The sequence below is a fragment of the Aquila chrysaetos genome, chromosome 12 (assembly GCF_900496995.4).
Source record: "Aquila chrysaetos chrysaetos chromosome 12, bAquChr1.4, whole genome shotgun sequence".
Taxonomy (NCBI): domain Eukaryota; kingdom Metazoa; phylum Chordata; class Aves; order Accipitriformes; family Accipitridae; genus Aquila; species Aquila chrysaetos.
Window position 1 is genome coordinate 38,865,259 of NC_044015.1, and position 20,029 is coordinate 38,885,287.

Consider the following 20,029-nt stretch of genomic DNA (forward strand, 5'->3'; position numbering starts at 1 on the left):
AGAGCAACTGTCTGTTCATTTGTTACAGAATTCTGTAAAGAAACTTTAACATTAGAAATATATAGCTACTGGCGTCCACCAGAGTAAGACTTCAGTGGATAGAGACAGCCTGCTTATGCTAGTCCTGTTTATCAGAATATGTTTTCTCAGATGGCAACACTAGCAGACTACTGAAATCATTGCCAGGAGAAAAAAAATGTAGAGGTTGTTGTCAGAGAGGGAGAGGCACATCACAGAGGGAAAAGTCAGTAATGCAGTGGGAGAACCTGCATGCTAATCACACCATAACTGAGTAGAGTCTGGGAAAAAAGGAAGATTTAAGATGGAACTCATCCTTCTTGAATGTGGGAAGGGTAATAAATAGATGGGGAAACTGGTAGAAAAGACAATAAAAAGGAAAAGATTTGGATAGCAAAAGGGGACAGCAGGAGCAAAAGGAGAACTGGGGAGTGCAAATGTATGTAAAGAGAATGAATAGTGTGGCTACATCTCAAATACCAAATAGCTCTCCTTCATCCATAGGTGTTAATAACAAGAACCTTAACCTTTTTGAAGTCTAGTTTAACCTACAGTGTGTAAAATACAGAGCTCAAAATCCTGAAGGAAAAACAGAAAAGCAAAAGGAGAACACAGATAATAGAACTAGGAAGTGAAACTGTGTTCTGATTAAAAGATATTAAGGATGGCAATGCACTAAAGCATATTAATCTTTTAATAATGATAAAAGGGGCACAGAAGAAAAGAAAATAGAGAAGAGATACTTGAAACAGAACTAAAATGTGAAAGTACTGGAAATAAGTAACTCTTGTAGTTGGTGTAAAACTTGTTTTGAAAAGGTACTGTTGTGTGTTTTAGTGCTTACTCTGCTGTGATCTGTATTGAAATACTGAGGTTTACAATTTGTTTGAAGGATATGACTTGTGTATTAGTAAGCATTAGATTAGTTTGTGGGACAGCAACATCCAGTGGGTGTCATTATTCTTATTCTTGAACACATTCTGCTGTTTTTTTAAAAAATACTCTGTCACAGCAGAGTAATGAAAAGGGCTCTTTCGTATCCTGCAGGCTAAACCAATATGACATGATGGACATCTTGTTTTCAGTGTTAATAAAATTTGATGCACTGTTCAGATCTGCTTTTGGCTGGATATAAAGTGTGTTTTTGCTGGACAGCTTCCTGAAGTTTACGAAGGCTTCAAAGTTTTGAGTAAGATAAGGTAAAGATAAAGAATTGTGTAATACGTATGTCTGTGGAGGCCTTCTATGATTCCTGAATCAGTCCATCTGATACCTATTATGGAAAAGTAAAAATCTAAAAGCTGAGTCGCTATGTCTTACATTTCGACCTACTGTACCAATTTAAAAGAACCTACAGATAAAAATGTGAGTATGGGAGGCCAGTCTTTTGGGACTGGCCTCATAAAAATAATGTTTACATTGCACCTTTTAAAAAGACAACGGCATTGTTTCAGCAAAAGTAGATAATTTATTGTACAGTATCTAAAATACTGTGTCACTGTTGCAGAGATCCAAAAGTATGCACACTAAGGATTGCCTGCTTTTCTAAAATCTCGCCTGCAGTTTGTGTGGTGTACAGACTCCTTGTTCTCAGTCTCTCTTGAGAATCTTCAAAAGATTTTGAGTGTGCCTCAGAGTATGAAAAATTCCAACTAAGATAAAGGTGAAAGTGACTTATAACAGCAATTAAATTATTTTTAGCAAATAACATATCTAAGCTTTCATTATTATGAGAATGTTCCACACTTATTTGCTGTCTGACTTCAATTAATCACAAATAGGAAGACTCTAGCAACTCTAAACACTAGTAAAGCCACTGACAAAATCCCACTGATTTCAAAAAGGCCCAGAATGTGTATTTTGCAGAATGCATGTTTTCTTGGTGATTAAAAAAAATCTAAACACGAGGCTCTTCAATTTTGTGTTGTTTATGAAAATACATTTGCAACATATGCTGACAATTCAGTTTAATAGATTTCCCTCTGAAGTGTGAACAATATTTTTAGCTCCTTTAAGAAATTCTAATAGTGTTGCCTAGTACAGGAAATTGCCTTTTAGAGAACCCTATCCAAAATTCTTAATATGAACTCATGCATGTCTGTGTTTGAGCAGTGAAAAATAAAGCATAAGAGGTAGAAGCCATACTTGCAGCTTTCTTTTGTTCCTTACAAATAAACTCTGTGTGTGACAGCTATGCTATACATAGTTACAAGCCAGCTAGGGTAAAGGGGCATAAGGGCAGATTTTTAAAGACTGTACAGTTTTAGACTTTAATTTTCTGATTATTTAGGTAACTTCCAACGATGATAATACCATGGTAACCATGGCAACCACGATAAGACAAACCTCAACAGACCGATTTAATAACAGAAATGGCAACCACGATAAGACAAACCTCAACAGACCGATTTAATAACAGAATCTTGCAATGGTGACCTAAACAAGAAGGTGTTAATGAAAAGTCGCATACTAACCAGCCAGTTACACTTGGCATCTTTCACAGTGTCCAGCAAATGCTTTCATATTCCTTCTACAGTGAGGAGAAAGATTTATTTTTTTTTTAGCAGGATTGGCAAACTGGTCACCAGACTGCGCATTGCAGATGCAGATGCACAGTCTGGTGACCAGTTTGCCAGTTGAAAGGTAATGCTCAAGAAAAAAAAAGACAAACAAAAGAATATTACTTGTTGGGCTGCTGCATTTTGCTGGGTGCAGCACAATGTGGTACAAGAATGCAGCCGAGGAGGAGGAGAGGGCAGGATTTCCACTTTAGCCTCCCCTTAAGTGAATTAAGCAGGACATAATGCATGCTGAAGCTTGGCTGTAGGTCTGCCCCATTCTGTAAGCAGGCTCCTGGCTCCTCTCTGGCATCTCCTGGGTATACGTTTCTGCTGCAGGCTGAGTGCTTGCTGAGTTTGTCCTCCGTCCTGTCCTGTCCTGCACGCAGAAGCTCCTAAAAGCCAAGCATAGTTCCTCTAAGGGAAGCAGTAATCTCTCTTCCTTTAGATGGTTCTGTCTGACATGGACAGAAGAGCAGCAGCAGTCAAGACAACAAAACTGGCAGCCTTCCAGTCTCCTGCCAAGTTACCCCTTTCTCCAACTCATCCCCTGACAAAACACATCATACGGTATATGCATGATAAACCGTGAACAAATAAACATATCTGCAGTCTACCGTACTGCCTTTCACAACAGGGCAGTCTTTTAGTCTGCAAGTTAGCGTACTACCTAAGAGAATAAAAGTCAGGTTATAGTCAAAATAACATTTAAAAATTATGATGATAAACATGAACATAGAAGAAATCATCTTGTGTCCTCACGTATCTGGAATAAAAATACATTTTAATCTGATCTGATAAAATAACTTTGCTTATTGACTAAGATGACTGTTTTGTGGCAGTGGTGTGAGATACTCGGCAATTATTTGTGTGCAGAAAAGCTGTGTTTTGTGAGGGTTGGCTTGCTCTTCTTTAAAATAGAATTTTAATTTTATTTTAATAGGAGTAATTGGAGCAGATGTGAAAGGACATAACCTGCCATGTGAGAACCAGCCAATTACAGCCCGAGTTGCTATGATCTGTGGAACATCTTCATGCCACATGGGGGTAGGTTGTATGCATAGTCCTAATTTGTACAGAAGATACTAACTAATGTTTTTGAAGGGAAAAATGACCTTTGTCCTTCTCACCCTTTTCTTTTTCCTTGAATTTTTTCTGGTAACTCTTATCTTTACCTTTGGATATTAATTATATATTACCATGCATTTGCTATCAAGCAAGAACTTTAATAGTAGTAGAAATCAATACTGAAAAATGACATGGTAAGTAAAAACCACGATGCTAGAGTGGCTTAAAGAGCAGCCTGAAATCTGAGCCAAAGACTCTGAGCTTGAGTTATCCGTGACAAGCTTGTCACTAATGTGTTACAGAATAGTGTCTTTGGAGGAGTGCATGTCTTCAGTCACAGCCCTTCTCCCCCACCTCTTCACTTAATCAATATAAATCCTTCTACCTCTGAAAGTTGCCATGATGTATAGAATTATGATACATATCATGACTAAAAAGAAAGAAACCCCCCAATAAGCAATTTTCACTTTGCTAATTTTTCTCAGTGAATTAATACAAAAGCTTTTTCTGAGATTGCAATTAAAATTTAGTGTCTGCTTTTGAAATTTATACCTTTTTAAAATGTATGAGTCTGAAAGCATTCCATTTAGATAAGTACCCTTTTCTGCCACATTTTTTATTTAAAACTCATTTCGGCCTTAAATTTAGACTGATTATAACTTGGATTTTTCCAAAATGAGCAAATGGCAATGGGAGTGCTAGAGGTTTTTAGAGAGGACTGACATGCTTCATGGAGAGTGATCTCCAGTAGACTAAAAGAAAGGAAGCTGATAATAAAATGTCAGGCTTAACAGTAAGTTAAGTTGTCTTTGTAGTAACAGCATGAATACGTGGTGATCTTGAGCATGAATAAATGGTGATTTTGTCACATGGATTGTAGTTCAGCAAAGCATTTTAGCACATGATTGAATTTAAAGATGTGAATAATCCTAGTATTGTGAAGCACAGCATTTAACAAAGGCTTAAATCCTGTAGACCAATTGGAATATATTTGAATTCCTCCCTACGCAAGAGTTTCAAACCTCCAACTCCACCACTCTTAGCTTACTCTGTTTCTGAAAAATTACATTGGTATCTCTTTTTCTATGACAGGGCAGGTAGGGCATCCTGCAAATAACCAGCTCTAGGGGAAGAAGTCACCTTTCGAGCTTGCCACTACTTTTATTATTTCCAGGTTTTTGATGGAGGTTTCTGCCCTTTCAGAAGCAGCTGTTTGTGTGAACTCTTCCTAACCCATTTCATTTAGCTGAGTTAGTTGAAATTGTTAAAATGAGTTGGGTTAATAGAGACGTAATACTGGACTGAAATGAGCCGAGGAGCTCGCAGACAGTTTCCCCAGAAAGTCTAAGGGCAATGTTGAGCAGCTGGAAATGGGCCAGCTGGCTCTAACTTACTCCTTTAATATAACTAGCCCTGGAGAAGGACATGTGTGTGGTTATTTATTAATTTTTAATATATGTCTATTGGTAAGTTATAACATACACCCAATTCACAACTATAGTTTGTTTTGCTTCCCAAACTAGAGCATGGCATATCAGTATACACTTTCACGGCACTTGTTTTGTGCATACTTCACAACCGTGAGAGATATGGCTCCATTAAATATGCTAATGTAACAAAAGTGACATGATAAAGTCCATGTTGATGTTAATCAATGTTCTGTTCTGTCATTAAAGCAACCCCAAAGTCATACAGAGACTGTACACCATAGACAAGGGAGAACCTTTTAAGGCTCTTTTAATCACTTGAGTGCAAACTCGGGAATAGATACTTGCGTAGGTTTTGGCTAGATTTAAGAAGATTTTTATTTAAATGTAACTACTCAGCATTTTATAATCATTTCCTTAACTGCCTTCCTTCACTCATCTGCTCAGAGGTATAACAAACTCTAGCCAGCAGACAATAAGCAAATTCTAAACTTCTCTGGATTTAATCTGTGAAAGAACTTTGGTTTACTGCTCTTTTATCTATTACCTGCATAGACTGTATGAAGTGAATGCAGAGCACACAGAGCAGTTGTATTTGTGTTTTAATGAGACCTATATGCAGCTGCATTTGGCTGAAATTAGCTGTTCCTTTTTTTAATTAGGGCTATAAAATGAAAGTATATTATACTTGTGTTTTGATAGAAATATATATTTTCTCTCTCCGTGTGCACCAAGGGACCCTCAGGGCTACAGAGATTAATCATCGAGTTTAATTTAATGCAGTGGGAGAGAGACCTGTGTGGTCAGGCGGGCATTAAAAAGTGCCTTTGATCTGCCTCAGGTGCACTGAGCCCCAGTGAGCCAGCAACAATAATACCTTTGTGAGATGATCAGAGACGAGAGAGGGAGAAAATGGCCTGTGTGGAAACTCAAGGCCGTCCTTTGTTGTGGTTCTGGCAAACGAAAGAGCCAACTGTCAGGAGAAATTCAGAAAACAGAAAGCAGGGTGAAAGTATGGTTGGATTTCTTTCAAGGGATCGTAACAGGAAACTGTTCGGATCATCTGCTATGCCTTTCTTCCCCCCTCCCTTCCTCCTTTTTTGGTGAGGGCAGGGGTACTATTGGTGTATGTGTGTCAGTACAGTATTTCCATTCTCTAGACCAAATACTCCATGAGTCACAGAAGCAGGTATTGCTTGAACACAGCATTTACTTTAAGAGAAACTACTCCATGACCCAGTTTTCATTACCTCAAGGACTCTAGAGATCTTGAACAAAAGACTTTGCTAATCATGCCTTTGATATTTTAGAAAGTACAAATGTGGAACCTAATTTTACTCATGGCTATAATAGTTTAATTTGTGGTAGAACTACCATTTTTAAGTGAGGATACGCTTTTGGAATTAACCACTGACAGTTTGGGGTAATCAGACACACACAAAGCATTTTGTGTTTCTGTTGAGATACTTGAATAGCTCATGAAAGAAGCGAAAAGCATGTTGTAATTAGGTTACTGATCCAAGTCCAGGTCTGAGTTGGTAGTTGCTGAAAGTCACTGCCACCTCAGGGCTCATCCATTATCCATGAGGAAAAAGAAAAGAAGAGATGGTTTTCTGAATATTTTTGGACAGTTATTCATTTTACATGATTCTCTGCTGCCTCCTTTGCCCTAGCAAAAGTCATCGGCAGAATTTGCATTTGTAATGGCAAATAAGCTGTCCTTTTATTTGCGAAGGGTTGTCTCTTAGTTTAGGGCTGGGATTCATTTGCTGTAGCTTTGATCTGGCTGTGCATCGTAGGTATTCCTTTCAAGTGACCGATCCTCAGTGGCTGACTTTTCTGAGTGGGCTGCTGCATGTCATCGTGCTTTGCAGACAGGGTCTCTAAGCTCCAGCACCCACATTTAGTTTTGGAACTTTTAGGAGACTTTCCTTGTGTAGCCATGGCGACTACACAAAATGTGTGAGTAGTTTTTCACAGTAAAATAGCAGCAGGTTTGAGGCATTGAAATAGGAGCTTGCGTGTTATTCTTGACTAGTAGTTTGCAAGGGTCTAACAGACATGCCCTAACTTCTGGGAATAAGGTAATTGGTTTCCCTAAAAGCTTGTCTTCCTGCCAGTGTCTTACGGGTTTTATGGGATATTTTAAAGGTTTCAAAAATCCTTTGTTTTATGTGATCAGAGGGATTTCAGGTACAGATATCTGTATTATCTTGTCCCAGTCCTGAACACAAGCATGCTTGCCATTTTGTAGGTGTGTAAAACCACCACGAATTGAGTTAACTCACAGGTGCCAGATAGCAAAAGCAAAACAGTAATATGAACGACCAGTGTGACAGGGTACTTGTACCTAGAAATTTCCTGGTATTCCTTGGAGCAAGTGATCTAGCAGTACTACTCCTTCTTTCTGGTAGATAAATCTTGCAGGTTCCCATACCTGGTATCAGCATATGACTCTTCTTGTGGGCACTAAATTCACATAATAAAACTTCTCTTTTCCTCAAAGTAAAATGTTTCATTAGACTGTGAGGTTTTTGTCAAAGAGACTACAGGTTTGAGTAAACTTACGTGACACCTAACAGACTGGGACTGGGTTTTGGTAACCAGAGGTTGTGAAAGGAATTTGAAGTAATTTAAAATGGTAAGCAGAAATAAATGGTAGTTCTGGAGTGGGAAAATTGAGAGTGCTGAGGGTTACAGAGTCACTAGGGCATAGTGCCTCTTCCCCCAGACTGGGACTTTTATGGAGGACAAGGATGATGTGAATGCAGAACTGCAAGTTTCAGAAATATTGAAGTCCGTTGTGAGAGAGAGCAGGGATCTTCTTTTGCAACACCCCATCTTCTCTTTTGTTGTCTGCAGTATGGGGTCCTTGCTAATCTTGTATGCATACAGGATATGTGCTATTTATGCGTATTGAATAAAATAGCCCTGTTAATAAAATGTGTATAAACTCTCTATTTCTGCCTGTTTTGTGGTGGGTTAGACGCACTTAGAGATCAGCGTTCTGCTTTGCACTTGTCCCAGAACAGTTGTTCCATTATGAAAATATTTGTCATTCTTCCTCTAACACCTTTTTGGATTCACAGCTGAAGGAAGTAGCCAGGACAGCTTCTAATGGGAACATTGTCTGGCTTGATTTCAGCCTACCAAGGCAGGAGGGGTGTGAATTTGCTGGCATTTTGAGTCCCAAATATACAAGGTTTGTGTTCCTTCCTATCCAGAGTCTCAGATACATTTTTCTGTCTTCTTTTGGTGATCTGTGCGCTTCCTCAGCCATTCTTTCTTCTTTATCAGCTCTCTGTACTCTGAACTTCTTTTGGGGGATTATCAGGGAATCTTTTCAGGTTTAGATGGAGTCTCTTCCTTTGCATCTGTTTTTGTTACTACTCTGACTCTTGTCATTGGGAACTGACTCACCTGGCTTGGTGCGCAATTCTTTTTTCCCTGGGTGATAATGTGTATGTGGTTTGAAGCTTATAATTTAGTCATTTCTTAAATTGGAGAGGCACAAGTAATTTATCTTCTATCTTTTCAGATTTACTACATGATCTAAAAGACAGAGCTTGAGCAAAGACACGAGCAGCAAAATGGGCAGATCATTTTGCTCTCCCAGTGTTTACTATGGATTATTTCAGGAAGAATATCCCATACTCTCTTTTACCAAGCCTGACTAGTCTTTGCCTGTTTTCTGCTAAAGGAACTTCAGCCCAATTTGATTATTCTAAATTTGTTCATTTGATTCTCGTGATGACTGGCAAACACAATAGAGCTTCTTTGCTCTACAATATCCGCCCAAGCTGCCAGCTTTGTTCACACAAATAGAGTGTAAAGCACGTTTCCACCCCCAAAGCATGCACAGTACGTGTCCTTTGCAGTACATCCTGGAGTGGAGACTGCAGAGACATGCTGGCTCAAAGTGTTCTCATAGCCTGATCTCTGTAATCTCAGTGGGAGCCAGACCAGCAAGTGGATTCAGTGTATTTTGGCTCTGATACGAGAGTCTCCTCTTCAGAACATGCCACGTTGTTAAAGCAGCAGAGTTCTGAGTAATTACCACACAGGGACTCCTCAGCTGCTTGAAATCATCTGTGATCAGGGGAAAACTTGCAGGGACTAAATAGGCTGGTACTTGCCTTGCCAGCTATATTTAATCTAGTGGGGTGGCACTAAGCAATGCGCTTCTGGAGAGCGAGTCGGAGGACTGCGTGCAGCACTTCAGCCTCGCGCTCTTCAGTCACTGCTGCACATGCAGCCCTGACGTGAAACGTGCAGTCTCCGAGGGGACAGGGCCAGAAGCCCAGGGCAACGTGTCTGAGTGCCAACTGGCTGTGACCCAGGGTTTAGCAAAGGCAGCAATTTGTCCTTCTCCTGACCAGGGGAAAGGGGCTGGGTTTCGGAGGGTCAGGCGAGTGGGGAGAAGGGGGAGGAATGCAATGGGAAAAAAAATAAAAGCAAAACTATTGAAGCTAGGGCAGCCTGGACACGTTTTTGAAATGTTCTGTGAGAGCTTTATGAAATTGATAAGCGCCTGCCCTCTTGGTTTTTTAATATTCTGCTCTTCTGTAAGGCCTGTTCTGCACATGAGTCACAGAGGTAGTGTCTTTCAAATGGGAGAAATAAATTACTATCGCAGGAACCTCTCCCTTGCTCTGTCCTCATTCAGCTCAGTTCTGCCGGCTTATATATTGAATTTGGCAGCAGTCACAGTGCTGACTTCCCAGCTAATGAAGATGTTTTACATTCAGGGAGGGCTGCATGAAATGAAAACCACATTTACTTCACGACTGTTGTTACAGGTTGCCCGTCCTTAGTGTACACAGATTTAGCCTTCCGAGGAAAAGGTCACAGAGCCTATTTAGGTGCCTTTTCAGCCTATGGCCTTGGAAGGGTTATATAGCCATAAAATTGCCTCCGCCTTCTACTTGTCCCTCAAAGAAGTCCTCCACACCCTTTTTTAATGAGACTGTCTCATTCTATGTTCTAGCATCCTTGGTTTGAAAAAGAAACAAACGAAACTGTAATATCCCCTTTGCTGGCATTAATTTGACATTGTACGCTTTGCTTGCTTTGTTTTGTTTTTAAAAGGCGAGAAGTAAAATATTTCTGCTAGCAGGGTATATAAAAGATTGTTGCTTTTCTGACCTCCTTATTATATTAATAAAAGCTAGGAAGACTTCAGTAGTGGTGGGAGATCATGTGCAGGCAGCCTCCAAAACCCAAAGCACTTACTTGCAGAACTAGTAAACCACAAAGCCTAAGATCTTGAAATGTAAATAGGAAGTTGGAGAGTTTACTTTAGAGCCAGCAGTGGTGAGTCTGTATAATGTTTATTTCTGCTTGCCTCCCAGCCTTTCCTAAAGCTTGGCAGAGATGAAAGGGAGGCTTTCTTGGTAAATGAGTTATTAGAAGTTTCTGTTATGAGCAAGATTCCTTTGTTCCTGGCCTGACATAATTCAAAGCTCAAGGTATGCCTTGGTGACTGGGAGAATAGGACGTTCCTGTTTAGTGTATGCCTGTCAGAGACATCCAAGTTTTGCACACCATCGCTTTGCTGGTAATCAACCTGTTCAGGGTAATGTAGCTGAAAGCAATACAATCTCTATTGCACATAAACTAGATAATGCTTAGTAACGTGTCCAGAAAACTGTGCAGTCAACTCTCCTTCCCTTTTGTGGACAGATCATTTGAGTTCAAAGACTCAAAGAATAGATGTGGACAGAGTGAATGCTTTGAAAAATATTCTGCTTGGAGACTATAGGCTGATATTCTAGTGACGTCTCACTGACATCAGTGAAAACACTTGCTTAGAAAATTCGCACATGCGGTGGTTTCCATACTGCAGTTAACTGCAAACTACCCTGTGTGACACAGAGCCATGTATTAGGGTGTTGGATTTATAATACTAAGCCTTTCTGCAGTGTCTTCTCTTTGGTGGTCTTGGGGTTCTTTGAAACAGTGAATGAATGGGGTAGGAGAGTAGGAACTGTTACTCCAGTTTTATTAGGTGGGAGACTGAGGCACTTCATAGTTTAGTAGGTTTTTAATTGTTATGTCTTTACTTTCACAAACTGCACCTAGCCAGTGCTTTGGGAGTGTGTGACATCTGAGTTGGAAATTTTGCCTTGTATGATGCAAAGTTCTTCCGTGTTCTCAAATGATAGCATTTACACACTACAGGCAGTAGTATATTGCACTATATGATAAACAATGTGTAAACCAGAGATCTGTTTTCTTCCTTCCTTGGATTTTCTCTTCTTTTTGGTGTAAGCACAATGGATATAAAGGCTTATGTTGGGCTTCTTCCAGGTCTGACTGCTAATAGGGCTTCTCTCCTGTTCCTCGCTCCTTTCCCCATGTTTTGCCTTAGAAAGAGTGAGCAAGAGAGACCGAGCTTCTTATGTACTTATGTTGACACTAGTAAGATCTATCTGGTCTGGCTGCTGGAAATACTGGGCTGCCTGATTTGGGCCTCTCTACTTAAAGCAGTATGGGACTGAAGGTTACCTGTTAGCAGGTCTTGCACCTTTATTTCCTAACTATAACAGTTGTATATTTTAATAGAGTTTGGGGGATTTTGTTTCTTCTGTTGTAGGAAGGGGATTGTATTCTGTAGCTAGGAAAGTTATAAAATTGTCTTCTTTCATCAATGTTCAGATAGCATAGCATCAGTCCATTGTAGGGGACAGGGTAAAGCAACTTAATTTTGATTCATTCTTTATGTATCATTATTCTTGATTTTGTTTATGGAAGTCCAGCAGCAGCAGTGGCTCTTTGTTATAACAGAAGACTTTTATCTTTCTTTTTCTGTATTCTTCGAAGTGATGATATCAGATTTGACAGGTACAACACTCCCATCAATGCTGCAAACTAACCAATTCTGATTGCTCCTCTCTAGACCTAGAAGAATGTATTAGCCTGAAGCCCACAGTCTTGAGCAAACCTGAGTGTCTTCCTGGAGTGTTCTGTTCTGAGGAGAGCTGGATAGGGGATTTCTCTCAGATCACAAGCATGTTTATGTATAATGAATAGCCTTTCCAGATCCCTTGTTTATCTTGTTTTTGTGAGAAGGCATGAATTTATTAAACAGCCTGCTTATTCTATGTGTCTAGATCTCATGGTGAACAAAAAGGACTTCTTTTTGTGCTCCTTTTCTTACCAGAACTTAACTGAACTGTAAAAGGAATAACTAAAATACAAATGAAATGAGATATGATAAGGGATGTCCTTGGTCATCAGTTAGGTTGTCTCCAGGCCCTGAAATAATTAAGTAGCATTTTCAAGGGAATACAATAATTGTATGAAAAACAATAGTTTTCTGTTTTAAAATTTTGGAATTAGCCATACTTGCAATGAGTAGTGTGGAATTTGGGGTCAAAATCCCTGATTTTGTTTAGTGTTGCTGGTTTGCTGTATGATTCTGTCAGATTGTTGCCTTTCCTTAGTTTACGCACTTGCAATATGAGCATGAAACCGAAGCTGTGCAGACAGAGATCTTTCTAATGAAAGGCGTGATATGTGAGTGCTGGGTATTAAGGACTCCATGGTCCAGGGTGCTATAGATGCAATGGTATTTCTAAGTATCTTTTTACTTTTCTTAACAGCAACAGATCTCCCAGTCAGGCAGACTTCATCAGTATTTGGGCAGTAGGCCTCTTACTAAGGTTTTTTCCTCTATTTCCAATTTTATTCAGCCTGTCATGAATCAGTAGTTCTTCATCTAAGTTTCCTGTTGTTGCTCCAGCTGTGGGTGGGGGAAGATCTTAGATGGGGCAAGTTTTATTAGGGAGAAAGTAAATCTCTTCTCATATAATCATTCTGGAAGCAAAATGAGAAGAGGCATTAGCTGCTGCTTTTTCCCCCCAGCGTCAGCCGGGAATCACAGTTTATGCTGAGTTCATTGTTTATAACTGTGGGTGAAGGCCTGAGGTCCTCTCTCAGTGTTTACTCTGTCCTTGGGAGTTTGTCTCAGTAAGTAAGGGCTGAATAAACACCAAGTAAGGTTCTCAGGATTTACCCATTTAGTTATTCAAATGTTTAAAAATATGTTTAAAATAGTGTGTGATAGCATATCCCATATAATGTAAATCTGCTTCCAGTAACTCAGGGGTATTGCAGAAGATTTATTTTACCTGCAAAGATGATACTATTGTTGGTAGTGGCTTTCACTAATACAGAAGGAATACTCACCTAATGGTGAAAAAGGAAAATAAATCTCTAAAATGAACTGTTTTATGCAATAAATAAATAAGGAAAGCCTTAAGGTATGTGGGAAGGGCATGCAGACTAGATAAATACACCAGACCTCATTTGAAAAGATTTTGGTTTCCCTTGATATTTCCCATTGGTTGCAGTAAGAGCTGCAGGTTTTGAAGAATAATTCTCCCCCATAAATAATAAGGTTAGGAATAATACCTACATGCAAAACCCCCTTGAGTTTCCTGTTCAAATGTCACGTCTGAGCTTTCTTTCCCACCCTTGCCTTGGAATTTCTGTCACATCAGCTACTAAGCTCCAACTTCTTCAGGACTGTCAACATGTGATAACAATGAGTTGACTGGATTAGGGTTATCAAGACTTGGACTACTTAGCATGCATATTATATATAACTATGAAAATACTTCTCAAGAGGAGACAAGGATCTTACGATACAATCTCCAGGAAGGGGTGTGAGGCAGGATAGCTCACATCTTCCTGCAGTTCACAATTCTGCCATCAGCTCTTTGGGAAAAGGTCAGTGCTAGAAACCTCTTATGGAGACCCTCTGTTTCTGTGCTGGCCCAGCGTGTCGCACTGCTGTCTTCTAGCCACAGTGACAAGGACTGAGCCTGCCTTGGATGACACAGGGTTTGGCTGGGAGGCTTGGTGGGGTTTTCCTAAATATCATTTGGAGGTGGAGTTGTTTTTGTATCTGGTGAGTGAGGTGCAGCATCCACCAGTATTTGTGACACAGCTGTTCCATGTGCACAGTTCCTAACCTTTCAGGTTGCGATGAGGTCTCACTAGTCTCCTAAAATAAGAGAGTGCTGCAAGTGGTATCTGAGGCGTCTTTGTTTAGGAACCAGAACTGAAGTTGAAGGTTGTGAGCTAAAGGAATAATTCTGAGACACTTAAAAAACTCCAGTGTTCTTGTAAAAGATTTATACTGATCTACAAGTCAGCATTATAGTAAGTTTCTTTTCTAATGCACAAATGGAGCTTTTTACGGAGAGATTGCTAACATTCATGAAAAATGTGTTTTGTTTGCAATCTCAGACTGTCACTTTTGAAGACTCGGTCTCTTGTGTTGGTTGGAAGTAAGAACAGAAATTTGCTTGAACCTCAACTCACTGGAGTCTGGGAGGACATTCTGGGGAAGAATTATCTTATGTTTACCCTGTTCCTATGCTCTTCCCTAAGCCATCTGTTACTGGCCATGGTGAACAACAGGTTAGCAGGCTGTATGGATCGTTGGTTTGACTTTTTGCCTTTTTTTTTTTTTTTTTAAACATTGAGAAGAGTTAGTTCATATTGTGATGAGCTTTGAGGAGTTTAATTTAGCATAGCAGCAAATTGTAATGTTATAAAGTGCATATTTAAAATGGCCTGCAGTTAGTTGTCTGTGCTGGAAGATTTATAATCTTCACATAAACTGGCATTTTGTGACAGTGAGTATCTATCATTGGAAGAGAAGTAAAAATAAATGGGTGGTATAAATTGTTTGAGGCCCTATATCCCCAGTGAGCTATTGTTATGAGAGGCACAGAAGTAACTGCTGTGAGTCATGAAGCAGCATTGCTTTAGAAGGGTACATAATAGCATTTCAGCAGAGGACACAGCAGAAGCTATGGTGTAACCAGACAACCTTTCAGTCCATTTATCAAAACACTTGTAGTTCCCATTTCAAGGAAGGCGACACAGTAAATATGAGCAAAAAAAAAAAGGTTAATCTGTATATCTGTATCCAGACATTTCACTAAATAAAACAATAAAATAAATCAATGCAGAACCGCTCGTGCTTAAGTGCTTAGCAAAAAGCTTCTGAATCCGTCACAAATGTGGGCTTTTTTTTTCTGTTTTGGATCTTGAAAACAATTTAACAGATTAAAGGTCTTTTTTTGCCAATTTATGTAAGAGACCTTGACCTTTGGGAATACAAAGAGAAGGATTATATGCTACTATGTGCCTGTTGTATACTTTCCCAAGCCGAAACATAAAATACGCTTAATGTTAATGGATACTGATAAAAGGCAGAAGTAAATATATGTGAACGTTCAAGCTTGGAACCGTCAAAATTCATCTAGTTTAAAGGTTTTGTTTCAAAGCTGAGCATTCGGTTGGGGTCCCTGATAAGGCATTTGAAGTTCTTGCATCTCTGATTTAGGCAGATGGAAATGGCGGACACTGAATGCATCTGGAATGATTACCCATGAATTACTTCTTATTTAACTTCTTCCAGGGCTGAAACTCTCAAGTTGTCCCAGGCTTAGTTCCAAGTTTGCTTCCTGGAATAAACACAGGAGGTTAACCTCACACCCGAGGAATAAAAACTTACAGGGGTGCAAATTTTCTGTTGAGGACAATGGTATTGTTTTTCTGTGTCTGGGGAGAGCAAACCCAGGGACAGTTCTAGAGGCGGATGCTGTGCTTAGACTTCTCTCTGCTCCCGTTGTGATCTTCTGGAGACCTATCTCATATGACTCTGAATGACCTAACTTAATCTGAAACTACTCTCTAGACCCTCCTGGCCTCTCCTTGTACTGATACAGAAGCTGTTTGATCCACTTGCTCCAGCCCCTCTCTGGGGATGGTTCTCAGTTCTTGGGTGCGGTGTCTCAACCGTCTTACAGTTCCTCATAAAACTCTTCTTTCTACAGAGAAAACAGCGTCATTCTTCTACAAAGGAAATGAGTACATCTACCCCTCTAACACCTTTTAGTTTATGATATCTTTTTAGAAGATCATCTGTTGGATCACAAGCAGCCTCCCCAGCCCATTGGTCTCAGGAGTACTTCTCTACCATCTCGATCTTTTTGCCTGTTGCTCAATTTGAATGATAGATCTTACTGCTCAGATTTTCTGTTCATTGGTTTCAGTTTTACCTGAACAGTGTTCAGGACTTGCCTCTTCATAACAAGAGTCTCGGGATCCAACTTCCAAGATGGTAGAGCTACCTAACCCCAAGCTGCCATTCTCTTCCATCACATGTGATGTTAATGAACCTGATTCATATATATATGACTCAAAGTTTTTTTAGTGCTTCGTGGGTGGATTACCCACATGAATGCAAACATGAGGGTCTGCTGCTCACAGTGGGTCTGTAAAGTCATCACTCAATGGTCAGGAGATCACTGGCAGAAATCTGCCAGCTCTCTGTGGTTCTCACAGAAGGTTGAGAAGTTTCTGTCTGTTCCAGAACATTGAATTTTATATTTCCCCTCTCTAATTGTTTGTCTCACAAGTGGCTACAGGTGGCATGGTAGGGTGATTACTTAATGCTCCTGATACGGATGCCATTAAGCCATGCTCCTCTTCTAGCTTGTGCTTTTAAGTGGCCAGCTTCCAAACACTCATGTCGTGTTACAGCTCTCATCTTTTGCAAACAGCAGGCAAATTTCAGCAAACAATTGAAACATGACTTGAAGAACACATTATTCAGGTGTGGCCTTCTCAGCTTGTGTGGCCAGAGTGCTCCTGGATAAAGATAAGATGAAGTGGCGGAGAGATGCATTGTATCTCCTAACGCTTCCTTGCAGCTTTTTTCCATGGTGCATTGTCTGCTTTTAAACAGTGGGTCATAGGTCATGTGTTTGTGATATCTCTAATCCTCCTCACAACTCCTTTATTACGACATAGACATAGAGAGATAATGAGAATATAGGTTGTAGTCTCTCTCTTATGCTTTTATCAAAAAGTGCATGAAGGGACAGGCCCATATGTACAGCTAGGAGAAGATTTGTTTGAACAGGAAGGAGCTACAAGGACAAGGCTGGTAGCCTTGTGAGAGTTCGGTGGCTAAGTATTATATATTGTTTGGATTTCAGTACCAGTTCTGAACTGGAGTACCCGCTCTGTTTTTGTTCTGTCCTTGTGAGGAGAAAATTAATTGGAAATGTTTAATGCAGCCCTAAACGCAGTGAGCCAAACTCGACTTTCTTACAGTTGAGTTTCCTTGCCCTGATGAGGTAGGCAACATATAGTGAAAATAAAACATATACTCACCCTATTTGATTTAATTATGCTTAAAATTTTCCTCTCTCTCTCTCTGTCTCTCATTTTACTAACATCTTTTCCTGGCTGAAAAGGAGATTTATAAAAATACGTTTTTTGGCAGAGAAGTGATATTTTATTAACATTTCACCATTTTAAAACAGATAATAGTAAGGCAAACAAAATGAAGAACATTTTGCATCCAATATAGTTTTTGTTTTTCCTGCTTTTATATTCTGCTTTTGAATTTGGAGTTTTGAGTGCAAAGAGAGGAAGTCAAAAGTTTACAGTAGGAGAGGTAGGCACCCTATTTTCCCCTCAGGAAAATAGCGGGATTTTATAATGTGAAAAATATTATTCTATTTAAAACACATCTCAGGTCCAGGTTTGCTGGTTAATATCTGAAGGCTGATATCATTGCAAGCTTCTTTCACAAGATTAGTATTAAAAAAAAAAAGATAATTTTTAAAGCCTTTTCTATGATCAAGTAATAAGAATACAGGCAGATGAAGAAATTATCTGAGTAATCTATAGTGTATATTTGCACAATCTCAGCAACTCTGCAGTAGCACTCCTGGCCCTGGTTTCCTGTGGAATGTGCGAGGTCCCTGGGATCTGTCACACGATACACCACAGAAAGATGATGAATAGAGGTGGTTTTGCTGGGCAACTGACCTCCTAGTTTTGCCCATAATAATTTATTCATGTGGCTGTACCCTAAGACATACTAATACCATACATATCATTGGCTGAAAACTGATGCAGCATATTGAAAAAAGCATAAAATGCCCACAGTCAGCTTAGATGAAGAGGCTGGACCTGGCTGCTATCTAAAAATGGGCTGCCTTGTAGAGGGGTCTGTTGCTCTGATAAGGAGTACAGTGAGTTAGTTAAGCCCCATAGCATCCATTGTCAGAAGGTTTTCTCAGAAATGCAACTTCAAACTGGTGTCTGGTGGCAGACCTCCAGAAAAGCTGCTTATACAAGTGCTGCCTGTGACCTCTTGCACTCCCTGCTCTTGGCAAGGGCCTGATCTATTGCATTTTAAAAGGTAAAATAAAATACAGCTGAATAAAACGGGGGGGGGGGGGGGGCATTCGCTAAATTTGATTTTTTTGTTGTTGTCACTTTTAAGCAACATTTTAACTGATGTGTTTAACTCTTTTAAGAACCAGGATCCTCTGGGATCGGGGGGAAACCCCCAAACACTGCCTTACAGTTTCTGCTGGTGGATTAGTTTTAAAGCAGTAAACATCTCAGTATGTGGTCATCCTTGCTGAGGAGCATGTCTAGTAAAGTCATGTCCAGTTCTCAGTTTTTGAAGCGTGCTTAGGGAGCTAGTGTGGTGTTCTTAGAGGCAAAGCGCTGACTGCAGGAGCTGTCTTCAAGAACTCTTTTGTTCCCTACTTTTAGGAAATGAAGAACATGAACATGCAGAAGCAGGCAGATTTCTTTCTTCTTCTTCTGTATCTAAGTATCTACTGTCCCTCTTTTGAAGAGGTATCTCTCACCTGTATGGATATTTGCTAGCATTCTTAATTATAGACACTAAAAAACTAGGGCCAACATACTTCCCAAGGGTAGGTGCCCCAGTCCACGTTTGGATCCCTAACAGCTGGCTTCATGTTTTAAGTTCTTGAGCCAGAAATCAATGGGAAATGTGGGTCTTTGGCTTTTTTGAAAATCAGAGTACTTATGTAAGTGTCTAAATACAAGTGTTAGCCTAGATCTACAGACAGTAAAAATCGACATATTTCCATGGAAGTTGATGGTTAATATGCTGGTTTGTACAAGTTGAGGCTTTGGCTTCCAAGGCTGGAAGCACTTGGTCCAGATGAATTTCTCTTTATACCCATAAACATAAATTAAGAACAAGTTGAATAACTAATATTATTGTGATGCAACATATTCTTTCATTAAAAATGACAAGATTTAAAATTTTTCCAATACCTTTCCTTATTTAGCCTTGAATAAAAATCTCACAGTGGAAATGTTTAATAATCTCAGTGAAGTTTTCCTCTAATTAATTCTTATTAGATATAAAGCCAGGTTGTGCGGTATATAGTCCCATTGCATAACTCACCTGAAATATTTTCAGAGATGAGGCAATCAAGTTGCCCTGGGAGTGTGGTTTCTTTACTGGGCATTAATCACATACCTTGTTTGGTCTGTAGTTTGTAGACCAGTTAATGTTTTATGGAAAATTTAGAAAATTAGAAATAGTTCTGCATGCATGTCATTCACATTTGCCCTTCTCATAAGGGTTACTATTTGGAATAAGAGGTAACAGTAGTCCCTAAGAATTCATCTGTGAATTCTAGTTTTAGGTTGTACTGAAAGTTTTTCCCAGAAAATAACTAAAGCAGGGATTGAACTGGAATACAAGCTCCAATCATCACCAGAACTTTCAGATCCCAGTCTGCATTTTGATGCATACTCTGTATGTTTCTAATTCCTGTAATTTTTACTTAAGGGTGTTATTGTGGCTGTGATTGGTTTGATTTTTGTCATACAAGTTTGTGATATTACCAAGTGCAGAATAAGCAGCAAAATCAAAAAGGTCTTTGTTTTAATATTGTCATACATCTCCTTTGTGGGTCTGCTGCACTTGGAACCTTGCTGAACTGCTGGACTGAAATGTGCTGGACCTGTGTTCTTAATGTTATCGTGGTGTGTAAATAAGCAATATCAGCGTCTTCTCTCTCAGCTGCTCAATTACGTTTTCTGGGTGTAAACTCTCCTCCGAGACCCCTCAGGCCGATTGCTTCA

At 39.6% G+C, this 20,029-nt stretch overlaps 1 protein-coding gene across 10 annotated transcripts in view; it reads left to right on the top strand.

Moving 5' to 3' along the window:
* Window positions 1-20,029, top strand: part of FGGY (FGGY carbohydrate kinase domain containing) — a 301,140-nt gene that overhangs the window by 226,778 nt on the left and 54,333 nt on the right. For all 10 annotated transcript variants that reach the window (XR_003925915.1, XR_003925914.1, XM_041127624.1 and 7 more), the window contains one exon: window positions 3,520-3,623. Coding sequence is in view for 8 of the 10 variants with exons in the window: in XM_041127624.1 (XP_040983558.1) it covers window positions 3,520-3,623 (104 nt within the window). In the remaining 2 variants the exon portion in view is untranslated. The remainder of the gene's footprint in view (window positions 1-3,519; window positions 3,624-20,029) is intronic.